The sequence below is a fragment of the Engystomops pustulosus genome, chromosome 2, assembly GCF_040894005.1.
Source record: "Engystomops pustulosus chromosome 2, aEngPut4.maternal, whole genome shotgun sequence".
Classification (NCBI taxonomy): domain Eukaryota; kingdom Metazoa; phylum Chordata; class Amphibia; order Anura; family Leptodactylidae; genus Engystomops; species Engystomops pustulosus.
In genome coordinates this window covers 117,843,921-117,856,376 of record NC_092412.1, presented here as the reverse complement: position 1 = coordinate 117,856,376, position 12,456 = coordinate 117,843,921, and the positions used below count along the sequence as shown (strand labels likewise).

At 39.0% G+C, this 12,456-nt stretch overlaps 1 protein-coding gene across 1 annotated transcript in view; it reads left to right on the top strand.

Moving 5' to 3' along the window:
* The window catches only part of ZZEF1 (zinc finger ZZ-type and EF-hand domain containing 1), an 84,147-nt gene that overhangs the window by 38,027 nt on the left and 33,664 nt on the right, over positions 1-12,456 (top strand). Inside the window, exons 26-35 of the mRNA XM_072136141.1 lie at positions 2,855-3,095; positions 4,842-4,921; positions 5,027-5,108; positions 6,472-6,964; positions 8,447-8,611; positions 9,225-9,344; positions 9,922-10,083; positions 10,475-10,604; positions 11,595-11,733; positions 11,850-12,015. Of these exons, the coding sequence (XP_071992242.1) occupies positions 2,855-3,095; positions 4,842-4,921; positions 5,027-5,108; positions 6,472-6,964; positions 8,447-8,611; positions 9,225-9,344; positions 9,922-10,083; positions 10,475-10,604; positions 11,595-11,733; positions 11,850-12,015 (1,778 nt within the window). The remainder of the gene's footprint in view (positions 1-2,854; positions 3,096-4,841; positions 4,922-5,026; positions 5,109-6,471; positions 6,965-8,446; positions 8,612-9,224; positions 9,345-9,921; positions 10,084-10,474; positions 10,605-11,594; positions 11,734-11,849; positions 12,016-12,456) is intronic.

Genomic DNA, 12,456 nt, shown 5'->3' with positions numbered 1-12,456 from the left:
AAAATTGCAGGCAGCTCACAGTCCCCATTGAGGCCTATTGAGCACGGTCACAGTGTCTCATTGCAGCGAGATTTAGCCACAAAGCTACACTGCAAAAGATGAAGCAGGTCCCATACCTTCCTGAATTTGTGGCGCAGCCACTATTCCCCCTTCAGAGATGGGGTTGAGCAGAGCTTCTCATCTCTCCTCCACCTGTTTGCAGTCTGTTTGTGCTCACGGTAGGTGTTCATGTAGCCTAAGGGTGAAGACACACGTGGCGTTTTTAGGCAGTTTTTACTAAGTGCGTTTTCAGATCGTAAAAAACGCATGCCTTTCTTGAAAATGCATGCGTTTTTGTCCGTTTTTCTGAATTTGCGCAATTAAAAACAGACAAATGGCATGCGTTTTTTACGATCTGAAAACGCACTTGGTAAAAACGGCCTAAAAACGCCACGTGTGTCTTCACCCTAAAGCTGTGGAGTAATCTAAATATTGCTTTGTGTTAAACATTCTAGATCTTTTTTGTCTTTTCCTACTGTGATAAACCATATTTGTCAAACAAATGTCTATATTTTACAACTAAATTTCACCTATTCATATTTTTCTTTTCCAAAACATTTGTTCTTATCCATTAAAATGTCCATTGATATCCACTTGTACTGTTTTCATTATTCTGTTATTTGATACAGAAGAAATTGCGCAGCAGCTTCTGTTCAATTTTCCACTCGAAAAACTTAAGTGCTAAACAAAGATATTAAAAGTCAGTTGACATCAAAAGACATTTCATTGGATCCCGTTACACTTCTGCTATCCATTTATTGATAAAAGATAACATGGATACCAACGCAGGTGTGAACTGTGCCTTACATTTTTCTATACAGTACTTTGTACTTCAGTTTTCAGTAATGGGAACCCTTAGATACAATTGTAACCAGTTTACAAAATTCTTTGGGCTTTACAGGCTTACACTTTGTAGAAAACCGCTACTGAAATTTGTGCAGCTGCTGCAGAGTACTTCCTAGACTGAATACAGGAGTATAGGCTTTTCAAAAAAGCAGATCTGGATGTGTAAGGATTTTCACTGGCTCAATGTAATATAATTTAGCTTTAATTTACTGACTGCAAAACATGTTTTTGACAAAAGTAACTGAAACCTGAAGTATAAGAAGGTTGTAACTTTTGTTGCAATGGTGATTTTGCTTTACTAACCTTTAAATTGGAAACTCCTTTAAATAAAGTCTACCATCAAAATCAAGCATGATAAATTTGGAGCACTTAGACCCAGGCACAGTTACTCTGGTAATCTTCTTTGTTATTTGTTATGCATGGCCTCCTTCCTTCCTAAAATAAAATCTTTACATCATTATGCTAATGAGCCAGAAGGACTACTGGTGGTGTTGCCAGAAGCCCTCTGTGCTGCACATTCACAGACTGTTACACTGTGTAGGGAGCACTTCCCTCTCTCACTGTGTGCTAAAACTTCCTCTGCAAAGATGAGACAGAGGGAGGGTGACGTGCTGATGAAGCAGAGCATGAAGGGCACTAAGAACCCTTTAGGGTAATTAGTATAATTTGTATGATGTCTCATGATTTTAGAGGGAAGGAGGCCATGGATAACAAAAATAATATTGAAACAGTCACAATGACTGCATCTATGCGCAAGGACAGTTTCACACAAATGTACAGTCGGGCGTGCATACTGCTGCACACTGGAGAGGGGAAAGATGACGCCAGCTATTTTTTTCCCCCGAAACAGCGCGGCTCGGTGGGCAATACGTCCATCAAAATAGATGGATATATTGTCCATTGGAAAGTGTGGGGCTGTATGCTATCTGTACCACAATAATTTCAATGGTAGATTTCCTTTAACTAGCTAAACTATTTTTAGTCAATTTTAACAATATACCACTCACATTACTCTACACCAGGTGTTTCTCTGGTAAGGGGACCTCTGATAGAGGCAGTGAGATGTCAGGTGTATGTCTCAGTATATTAAAAACAAAATGACTTTTTTGACTGAAACAGCCCAAACTTTGTATACAATTTGTGCTCAGTGTTTTTATTCAACTTGATGCTTTATTCATCTTGTAAATTGGAGCCTGTCATCATTTGATTGATATATAGCTGGGAATAAAGATCTACAAAGAGAAAGTGAAGTCTTTTGCTATAAATGATCTTGTTGCTCAGTCATTTAAAAGCAAAAGACAAACTTCAAACATCTTTTGTTTTGCAAGAGGACCTACGAGAAATTTGCTCCATGCAATTGTGGGATTTCCCAGACCACACTCCAAATCACTGAACTGAACCCATCATGTCAGTTCAATTCAGTGATTCGGGTTTCTATCCAGGAAATCCCGCAAGTGCATGGAGAAAGTTTCTCAGACCAAGCTTGCTTGGGGGAAACAGACTATATTCATACACTTCTTGGAAACAACATGGAGCTAATAAAGTTATTTAGTAAAATGGAGCAGTCAGAAGAGCTCGTTTTCAGTAGGACCCGGGTTCACACATTCTGTTTTAAATTATGTTTTGAAATGCAATTCAAGATCTCCTGGGAAAAGTTACACCCGAAAGCAGATGCGTTTAGACCTAAACTCTGACATTCGTTTGCTTGTTTACTGGCAACTGACCTAGTTCCAGAACGCAAGCGTTTAGGTCTAAACATACTTGTGATTGGACAAGCTCCTCCCTGCTGTACTTGAATTGCGTTTTTTAAAACGCAGTTCAAGTGCCCAGTGTGAATTCATGAATGGGAAAATATTTATTCTTTAAAAAGGCAACTGTGAATTAAATTAGAGCATATAAACGCAACCATAGTTAGAGCTGTAACCTAATATTATGTATATGCTCTTTTACGTTATTATTTTATTTCCAGACTAAGAAATCTCATACAGATGACTGTCGTAACTTTCTCCTTGACTTTGCCAACTCAGATCCTACCCAGGATTTCTGTGGCCCAAATTCTGAACTTTTCAAAGGACTGGTGCAAGTCATTAGAAAACAGCAGGCAAAGAATGATTTAGTCGTGGGTTCTGCGGTTGATCAAGCTGTGAACTGCACCTTTGCTGCACTAGTGTATCTAACGCCACAGTTGTATGGAAAACTTCAGAGATATGGTAAATGCATGGGATTTTATTAATGCTGAAAGAAGGAATCGGTGTGAACTAGCATAGACTGTCTTCAAAAACCCGTCCTCTGCATTGTCAAAACACTTAAAGGGAACTTGTCTCCAGGGTTGCACATTTTTACTTAAAGGGGTATTCTCGTTTGGGCATTCACATTCAGTTTCATTAATCTGCCACATATAAAGATTTCTTCGATCAGATGTTATTAAAAACAATGTTCCTGTGTGAAGATAATTTCTCATAAATGTAGTGATATGGTCCAATACTGTGTCCCTGGATACGGCCACCTCTGCTGGAGGGATTGCACAAAGAAAGAAAAAGATGTTGTATATGAAATGTCCGGGAGTTACTGCATGTCCCACAGATATCCTGTGGTAATGATCGCTAAATCCTGGTGGTCTGGCAGGACTCTATAGCGCATTTCTGGCCACCGCTGCCAAAATGTGAGGTGGTCGTATCCAGGAAGCTATCTCGTTTCTAAGGGACAACATGGCAACATTTATGAGAAATTATCTTCACACAGGAACATTTTTTTTTAATAACATCCAATTGAAGAAATGTTTACATATGGCAAATGAATTTAATTAAATGTAAATGCGCAGATGGGAATACCCCTTTAATGATGGATTCCTATAGCCTATTTAATACCATACCGCAATCTTCTTTTATAATGAACATTGGTGTTTCCACTGGTGTATATAGAAATTACCTGGCTCCCTACCACCAAACTGCATCTAGTCACAGGAATGTCGTCCTCTCCTCTCTGCTCTGCTAGATCTCCCTATACCTCCCTCTTCTTCCCTCCTATAGACATGAGCTGCCAGAGATTTTTTTGGAGCAAGGGTTTAGGTAATGACTTCATGAGGGAGGAGATAAGGGGAAGATATGGCCAAGAGGAGAGAGGAGATGGCAATGATTGCAGCCTTTTTAACTGACTCAATGCACTGTGCAGGTATATTTTTATAAAAGCCCAACCCCACTACGTCCGCGTATAATAGATGGCCAATAGTATTTGGTAATTGTTTAACTTATTTAGACTAAATTCTTCTGACTCAAAAAATAAAGGGCATAGGTCATTTGGACCGCACAGTGAAAGCCCTAACAACAAAGCTTCCCAGTAGATTGCATTTAATACCCCTACTAGGAAATACAATTAGTCCCTCTAAAAACAAGCCCTCATACAATAATGCAAACACTCGAAAGCGCTTTGGTGGCAAAGGATTAATGTACTGTGCTGTTTACTACATTTTTGTGGACACCACCATATCAACAGATAAGTCATTTAGCGTTCTCTATTCAAACCTACATGTGCCTGTGCTAGAAGTCCACTGTGGCAGACACTATGTTTAATGTCCATAAGGCAGGATGGACAAGTGGATATAGTTTACACCTTACTTGCATGTTGCCTAAAAGTTCATAGAATTCAGCCAACCCCTGATAGTAGAAAGAGCACAGATGCTACACATTAGCCATTAGTGTGATAGTTAAAACGCAAAGGCACAACCAGAATGACATGGTTTTCCTAAACGCTTACACAGCGACCTTAATTGGCATGGATTTAGGTCCATGTTAGGTTATTGTTCTGGGGTTTTGGCTGCAACATAACTTTTAAGCAGCTAAAAGTCACTGACCTGATTTCAGCACATCTAATTTTGTTTGAAAAATGGCTGCTGGCTATATTTTATTATTAATCCTACACTGTTGTGTACTAATCTGTGTAACTTGCAATCCTTCCAGTTCTCAGCAATGGCAGTCTTGGTTTAAGTGAAGAGTTTGCACAAGTTTATGCCTTGGCGGATGGGATTAGAATATGGATGGTAAGAATTTTGATACTGGTTTTTCTTGGAGCACATAAGTGCTGTGGTCTGGCACTTTAGTCGTGTTTAATTTCATATAGATATTTTATTTTCTAACCTGTACAGCTAGAAATGAAACAGAAATCTCTTCATGCCAGTGGAAGTGACAGACCTGTTGATGGAGCAGAGATACACCCAGACACCTTAGGTAATAATCATCATCTGTTATATCTTCTAAAAGGAACCTGTCCAGTTTTTACACAACTAAGTGTTAAGGAGGTCGCACTGGTTTCAGACGCCATCTTGACTACTGTCCGCCATCTTAGATACAGCGGCCACCTTGGGGGGGGTATGCTTCCCTTTTAGAAGTTATAGAGTTAAATGTTTTAATTCAGCTATTTTTCTCACTTAAACTGTTGTTTGCCTTTTCACAATATCCTTGGCATTTCTTACCGTCCTTCGGGCCTCTGTATTCTTGTTATTTATTTTGGTTATGAAGAAGCTTCTAGGAGCCATTGTGTAGATAAGCATGGCTGTAAGCAAGGCCTAGTCATTTTTCCCAGAATGTGCTGGTACAAAAACATAATGGCCAATAGAATCTAAGTGTCTTATCTCCATTCATACAACACCCCAAATGCTGATCTCTATGTGTTAAAATATAGCAGTATCTGTTGGAAATAAACAGTGTGATTTGAGTGCATGGGAAGACCGACTGTGTTTTTCATTCACTCTGTCAGCTCGCTGGCGGCAGCTATCTCATCCTCCCTCAAAGGGTTAATAAGGACTCACCTTACAAAAGTCAAGAGGGCTGTTGGGGCCCTGCATAAAAATCCCTAACATAAGCAAACCTCATCCTCTGGTAGAGCGTTAAATATGCTTCCTAGCATTCCCATTTTATTGGTAGATTTCCTTTTAATGGTTTTGTCTCTGGGAAAACTTCATTGGCATTTTGCTTTAATATCTGAGTTGCTACCACAGTGGTTTCATTGTTGACTATTTCAGGTGAAACCAGAGAAGAGGGAACGTTAAACCAAGTGATATAGCTTGTTCTCAGTGCTGCTGCTTCTCCCTAGCTATTGACAGGTCACCATGAGCACTGTAACCACTACTGATGGAACAATGTATCAATGGTGTAGCGTAGTGATTTAGGATAAGTTAGCTGTATACGTGTCAGTACATGATGATATCCCCTTAATGGATAACTTCCTAGCATGGTCTCTCTCTAGCTGTAATAAAACTTTTCCTGAGTGCAGTGAGTGGTGGGCTCACACATAGAAGACAGCCAGCTATATCGTGTATGTGGGCTGTCTTAGTCACTGCACTTGATTTCACTTTTCCACTTCGCAACATAAAATAACCAGTACGCGTAGGAACAGTCTGTTTTACATAAATGTATTTTTTGCTCAGTATGTGAAGATTAGCATCAAGGGCTTATGACACATTCTTTTGTTAGTTTCAATGTAAAGTGGCCTTAAAGAGTTTAAAAAAAATCACCTATCTTTTGTCATTGACTAATTTCCATTTTTGCTGTTTGAATATCTTTTTTTTCATAATTGACATTTCTCCCACAGCAAAACAGTGCATTGAGAAGTGTCTTTTACTTTTGAGATTTATTCCTACATCACGGCCGCCATTGGACAGTTTTATTTCTGCTGATGAAGATTTGCTATTAAACAGCCAACAGAGAAAAGGTTCCATTGTGGAGGCAGATTTTCAAGCATCAAGTGCCTCACCGATAAATGCCTCCCCCGAAGCTGCTCAATCTGGTCTGTTGGGGAAGTTTCAAGTGCCTGAGCAGGACTGTCAGAAAAGACTAGATCCTGAAGACTTTAAATATGAGACCCCGGTAGGCACTCAGAATAAAACCTCAGAAAAATCAGGGGATGAACCTTCCTCTCCACCCCCTACTCCTACCCGGAAGGTTCCATTTAACCGAGCAAGGCTTCGCCTGCTGTCATTTCGCTCCATGGAAGAATCAAAGGTGTTGCCATCTGTGAAGGAAAAGTATCCCATTGTGAAGAACATCTTAGATTTTGTAAAAGATCCAACAATTTCCCATGAAAGGTAAAAACTGAAAACATTCCTTCACTTTAGTTATTTTTAGACCTCAAGGCTTTTAGCAGAATGTATTATGAAAAATACTAACGTAAAGTGATCAAAGCAGATCACTCACCCATATAAATGCCTTCTAATTATCCTTTTATGAAGAAAGGCTTTGTAATACGGGAGCGCCTACAACATTCACAAGTGAAGCTAATGTAGGTGTTTGAGGCTGTATTGCTTGGAAGAGTTAAAAAAGTGGACACAATTTCAGCTTTTAATCCAAAGCTTTGTGGCAAATCGATGCCAGTGTTATGCCTTGCCTTTTGCTTATGTTATACTTTATGAGAAGGTAGTCATGACCCAATGTTTTCCTTTATCCCTTCCTGGAAAACCTATTTACATATTTCCCAGAATTCTCTAGTGGATCAACAGTGGACTTTAACGGCCTTTAATTTCCCTGACCTAGTCTCCACCCTCTTACTCTGCTTAACTAGTTGTCTACACTGTACTGAAGAGATGCAATACACTGAAACAGTGCTGCCTACAGTTGGGTATCTGTTCATTATGGAATTATATCAAAGCACAAGCACAATGACCTGATAAAGTCGAACTTCAAGGGGGATGTTGTACAAGGTAGCTTAGAGACGATAGGGGACATGTATCTTTATTTTGACTGGTTTTATTATTTTCTTTTTTGCACTTTTTTGGTTGTTTCCACTTATCTTTTAGCTGCTTGTGCCCCTGTTTTTACAAAAATGTTTTAAAAATTATGCAAATGAGCCAGAGTGGCCCTGGGCTCAATTAATGTTATGAAGCCCCGAGTCCCTCAGGCTCATTTTCATCATTTTTGTAAAAACAATAATAATAATTACTTTGTGTCACTCAAAGTGCCAAATAAATGGTAGATATCCTTTAAAGAGGACATTTCACCACCCCAAATATCCTACCATCATGTAGGCACTTGCATCCTGATTCAGGGGCATGTCTCTCGCGAGAACGCTCTTGCGAGTTCACGCAGTGTTCCAGGAACGCGCAGCAGCCTCAGCTATACTCGTACATGGCAAGAAAGGGATCTCTCCTGTCACCTTCTGCCACCAATTGGATGGGGTCAGAGAATATTTTGGCATAATCACAACCCCCTTCCCACCCGTGCTGCATCTCCTCCTCTCTGACTATAGAACACTGTGAATAGTCAGATACCGAGGATCATATCTCAGGAACAGAGGGGGCTAGGAGGAAAATTCAAAGTGCCCCTGAATCAGGATGCAAGTGCCTACGTGATTGTATGTTTTCTTGCGGATATTGGGGTGGTGAAAGGTCCTCTTTAAGAACGCACATGTGTGCCAACAGCAGACAACTTTGAAAAGAGGCAGCAGATATACAATGATACATATGCCCCAGTGTTTTCCTTACCCCATGTTGCAAAACATATTTGCATATTTACTTTTTATACTTGTTTAAAAGTTTCATGTCTTTTTTTTTTTTTTTTTTTCCTTCTACAAGTGTTTTGCAGGTCCTCTCCCTGCGAAGGGCCCAGGCTGAAAGCATTCTCAAGGTCCTTAAAATAATTCAGGACTGTCTGGATACTCTGGGCCAGCCTCATTTCTTTCAACCGCCCTGTGTGCTCTTCTTATTGGAGCTACTTGCTTGCCAAAATGATTTCACCAAGTAAGAACCATTGTGTGGAGTTTCTTGCTCATAATATGATTTTTTTGTGTGTGTGATGGTGCATAGTTCAGATGAAGATGTTTAACTGTTTAGAGCAAACATGTTACAATGAAAATGCAGTGAAACTTCCAGAAGGCATGTTCTAGAGCAGAAGGAGCTAAGCGTATTATTTATGGCTTACTATATGCAAAAATCACTGATATACCGGCAAATGATTAAAACTTAACATTTAATGGTGTGCCCTTAAAAGGAGGGTAGACTTAAAGGGGTATTCCCATTTCAGAAAATTAATGTTTGTGTTATGGAAAATTATGTAATCTTCCAATATACTTTCTGTATCAATTCCTCACGGTTTTCTAGATCTCTGCTTGCTGTCCTTCTATAGAAAGCTTCATTGTTTACTTCCTGTGGACAGAAATCTGACCATGGTCACATGGTCTTTAAATAACAATCTCTTTCTAATCCCTTTATGTATCATAACAATTTTTCATTACATTTTTTAATGATGTGATGCTTTAAATTAATTTTAACTATTATAAATATTAATCGTATGTCAACAATTAAAAATGTTAATGTCATCACTCAAATAACTTTTTTTTTTTTTTTTTTCTAGCTATTTTGGTCACCTGGAAGGCTGTGGAGCTGAACTGCATAGAGAAGTCCGGGAGTCATACTACAGACTCGTTGTACTTTTAGTTAATGCTGTTAAGGGTTTTAACAACATTAATGACAGGTAGTTTTTAATCATTCAGAACTTTGATAATGTATATTGATCAACTTGTTATTGGTTACTTATGATAGAAAGGTGGCTTACTAGAAAGTGCATTACAGCTTGTTGCATATACAGCATGTTTTATGTACATTGTTCTAGGATCTGATTGTAAGCATCCCTATGGACTTGCTCTTTAAGGGGCGCTAGTGAGCATTGCATCCCCATTGTTTCCACTACTTTTGTAGGGCATAACGTTGTCACATTTGTGTATGGTGTTAAAGGGAGTGTTAAAGTATGGCTTTTATGTTCAACAAAAAATGTGATTCCACTGCACTATACATAGCAGTAACACATGGTAACTACAAAGGGGAAGACGCACTGACTTGTCGACTTACAGGGCAACACCAGGAGTTTGGTCGATAAGGGATTCTAGCATTACACTAACAATGCATTCATCTCTTTAGTAACTCTTTACTCACTGTCAGAGGCTTCTGCTTTCCGGGCCTTTATGGAAAAAAATTATTAATAAAAAGGGTATGTTACTTGATGTTGTATTAATATTTATGTAAAACCATGCCTTTCTTCATTGTTTTCACAGATCCCTTCTCCCAGCATTATCATGTGTGCAAACTACTCTCTTGCATATGTTAGACATGAGCTGGGAACCACAAGATCTGTCCTTCTTTCAAACTATTGATCTTCCAGAACTACTTCTATCAATGTCTCAGGAGAATATCAGTACCCATGATAGTATTGTGAGGTAAGAAATCCGACACTGCACATGGTAATATCTGCTCATGGTTTACTGTCGGGGAAGTAGGTGTATTCATTTTCTGTATGAAATATGAAAACAGAAGCCTGGCTGGTTGTAATCCTACAGCGTAGATGTTATAGTGAGCCGCATTGTGGGATCTGCTACTTAGCATTGAAATAACCAGCAATAAATATTTGGTACCTTATGACATTTTGATAAAATTAAATTCTTCTTTATATTCTAACGTTCTGCTTGTCACCATAAAGTGAGTCCGGTCATATGGTTAGTGTTTAGGGCTACTGTGGGGTACTTTCTCAGCAGGGAAATGTTACAATGTCATTATTATTATTTTACTTGAAGCTAAACTGTTTCTGATAATGTTCATGTCTCATTTCAGACAGTGGGAAGAGGAAAACGAGAGAGCAGACTACAGACAGAACCTTTTGTGGTTGGATGAATGTAAAGATGGAATGTTTGAAATCTGGTATGAAAAGATAAGTCAGGCTGAACCAGATGTTCGGAGGAAGGTGAGCTATTAGTTTTATTTGGTTATATATTAGATTTATAAACATTGAAACATTTCCGCATATTTATTTTTCTATCACTTTATATTTATGGATATTATGGTAAAAATTTTTACTTTCATTAAGTTTAATCAAAACAAATAGTCCCAGAACAGTTTTATTACAGAAATTAAGGTAAAATGACTTATCTGAATACCAAAGAAAGTAATGGGAGAGGAGGAGCTATCTTTTAGGGCATGTCTGGAACATGGCTGTCATCTTGAAAGACGTCATGCTTGATCAGGAGAAATCATTCCCAAAGGGAAGTGGTCAAGTACATTTTATGGAAGAAGATATTTCTTGTGTCCTCTAAAACAAATTTAAGTCCAGTGGTATGTGGTCGGGTGATCTCAGGATTAGCCATCATAATACTGTGGAATGGCTGCTATGTCCAGTGTATTTGAATTTCCAGATACATGAGAGCATTTCTCCAGAGATTATGCAGTTCATAGTGGATCCTGCACTTTCAGCTCTTTGTTTAGCACGTAGATGTGTATCACATGGAACAATTCTGGTTGCTTTTACACTAGAAAAAAGCAGGAAAGTCCTTCTTAGCATCCATATACAAGCTACTTTTGAAAAGATGCAAGAAGTCTTGATTAATAACTATGTAAACTGTGTAGGCTAAACATTCAGAGCCATTGATTGAATGTCCCGGTGCTGCATCACTGGTTTGGATACTTGGATTTCAGAGATGGGACACACCTGAAGATATTTTTATCATGTGGGTATTTTCATTAAAAACGGAGATGGACACACACCAAGTATTTTCTTCTATAATGGCATAGTCTTGCATCATGGTTGGTTTGCGCCCTGCTTTAAGGGATGTACTATAAAATATCTAATGTCTCTCCCTGCTTTACTTTTATAGTATACTCTGAAACTAATCTGTAAGTGTTTTCTTATGAGTGTATTGAATATTGTTTGACCTGAACTTGCCTTCTTTGGTTGTAGATGCACATGTTCATTGCACGATACTGTGACCTGTTGAATGTTGAAATATCCTGTGATGGTTGTGATAAAATAGCACCATGGCATCGGTACAGATGTTTGCAATGCAATGACATGGATTTATGCAAAACCTGCTTCCTGGGTAAGATTATAACTTTTATTATTGTTGGTACTACGATTAATTTATCTGTAATGTAAAATGTGTCTAGGTAAATGTTTATAACAAGTTTTAATAATAAAATAATTTGTCTATAACAGGTGGAGTAAAGCCTGAAGGACATGAGGATGACCATGAGATGGTTAATATGGAATATGCATGTGATCATTGCCAAGGATTTATCATTGGCCATAGAATCAACTGCAGTAAATGCGATGACTTTGATCTGTGCTACGGCTGTTATGCTGCAATGAGATTTTCTGAATGGTACTACCATTTTTTATTTCTGCTAACAAATGTTTTAGTTTATGTATTCCTAGATCATAAAAGATTATGTGGCTTTGTTTCATTTAATTGAAGATTTCTTGTATACATTCAGTGGCTGATAACCACAGAGGCCTAATCTATTAAAGGGGTCGGCCCTCTCCAGGTGGCCGGGAGAGGGCTGCTTTAAAAAAAAATGTCCTACTTACTTTCCGGTGCCCTCCGGTATCCGGACCCAACAACCTTCCGGTCCCCATACACAATGCTGTGAATAGGGGCGGGTAGGCGTGGCCGGCCGGAAGCTGAGTCCTGCGCTGCTCCAGCGGCCATGTTTGTTTACATGGCACCGGGACCGGAGTGACAGCAGCGCTGGATACCGGAGGGCACCGGAAGGTAAGTAGGACTTTCTTTTTTTAAGCAGCCCTCTCCCTACCACCTTTAGTT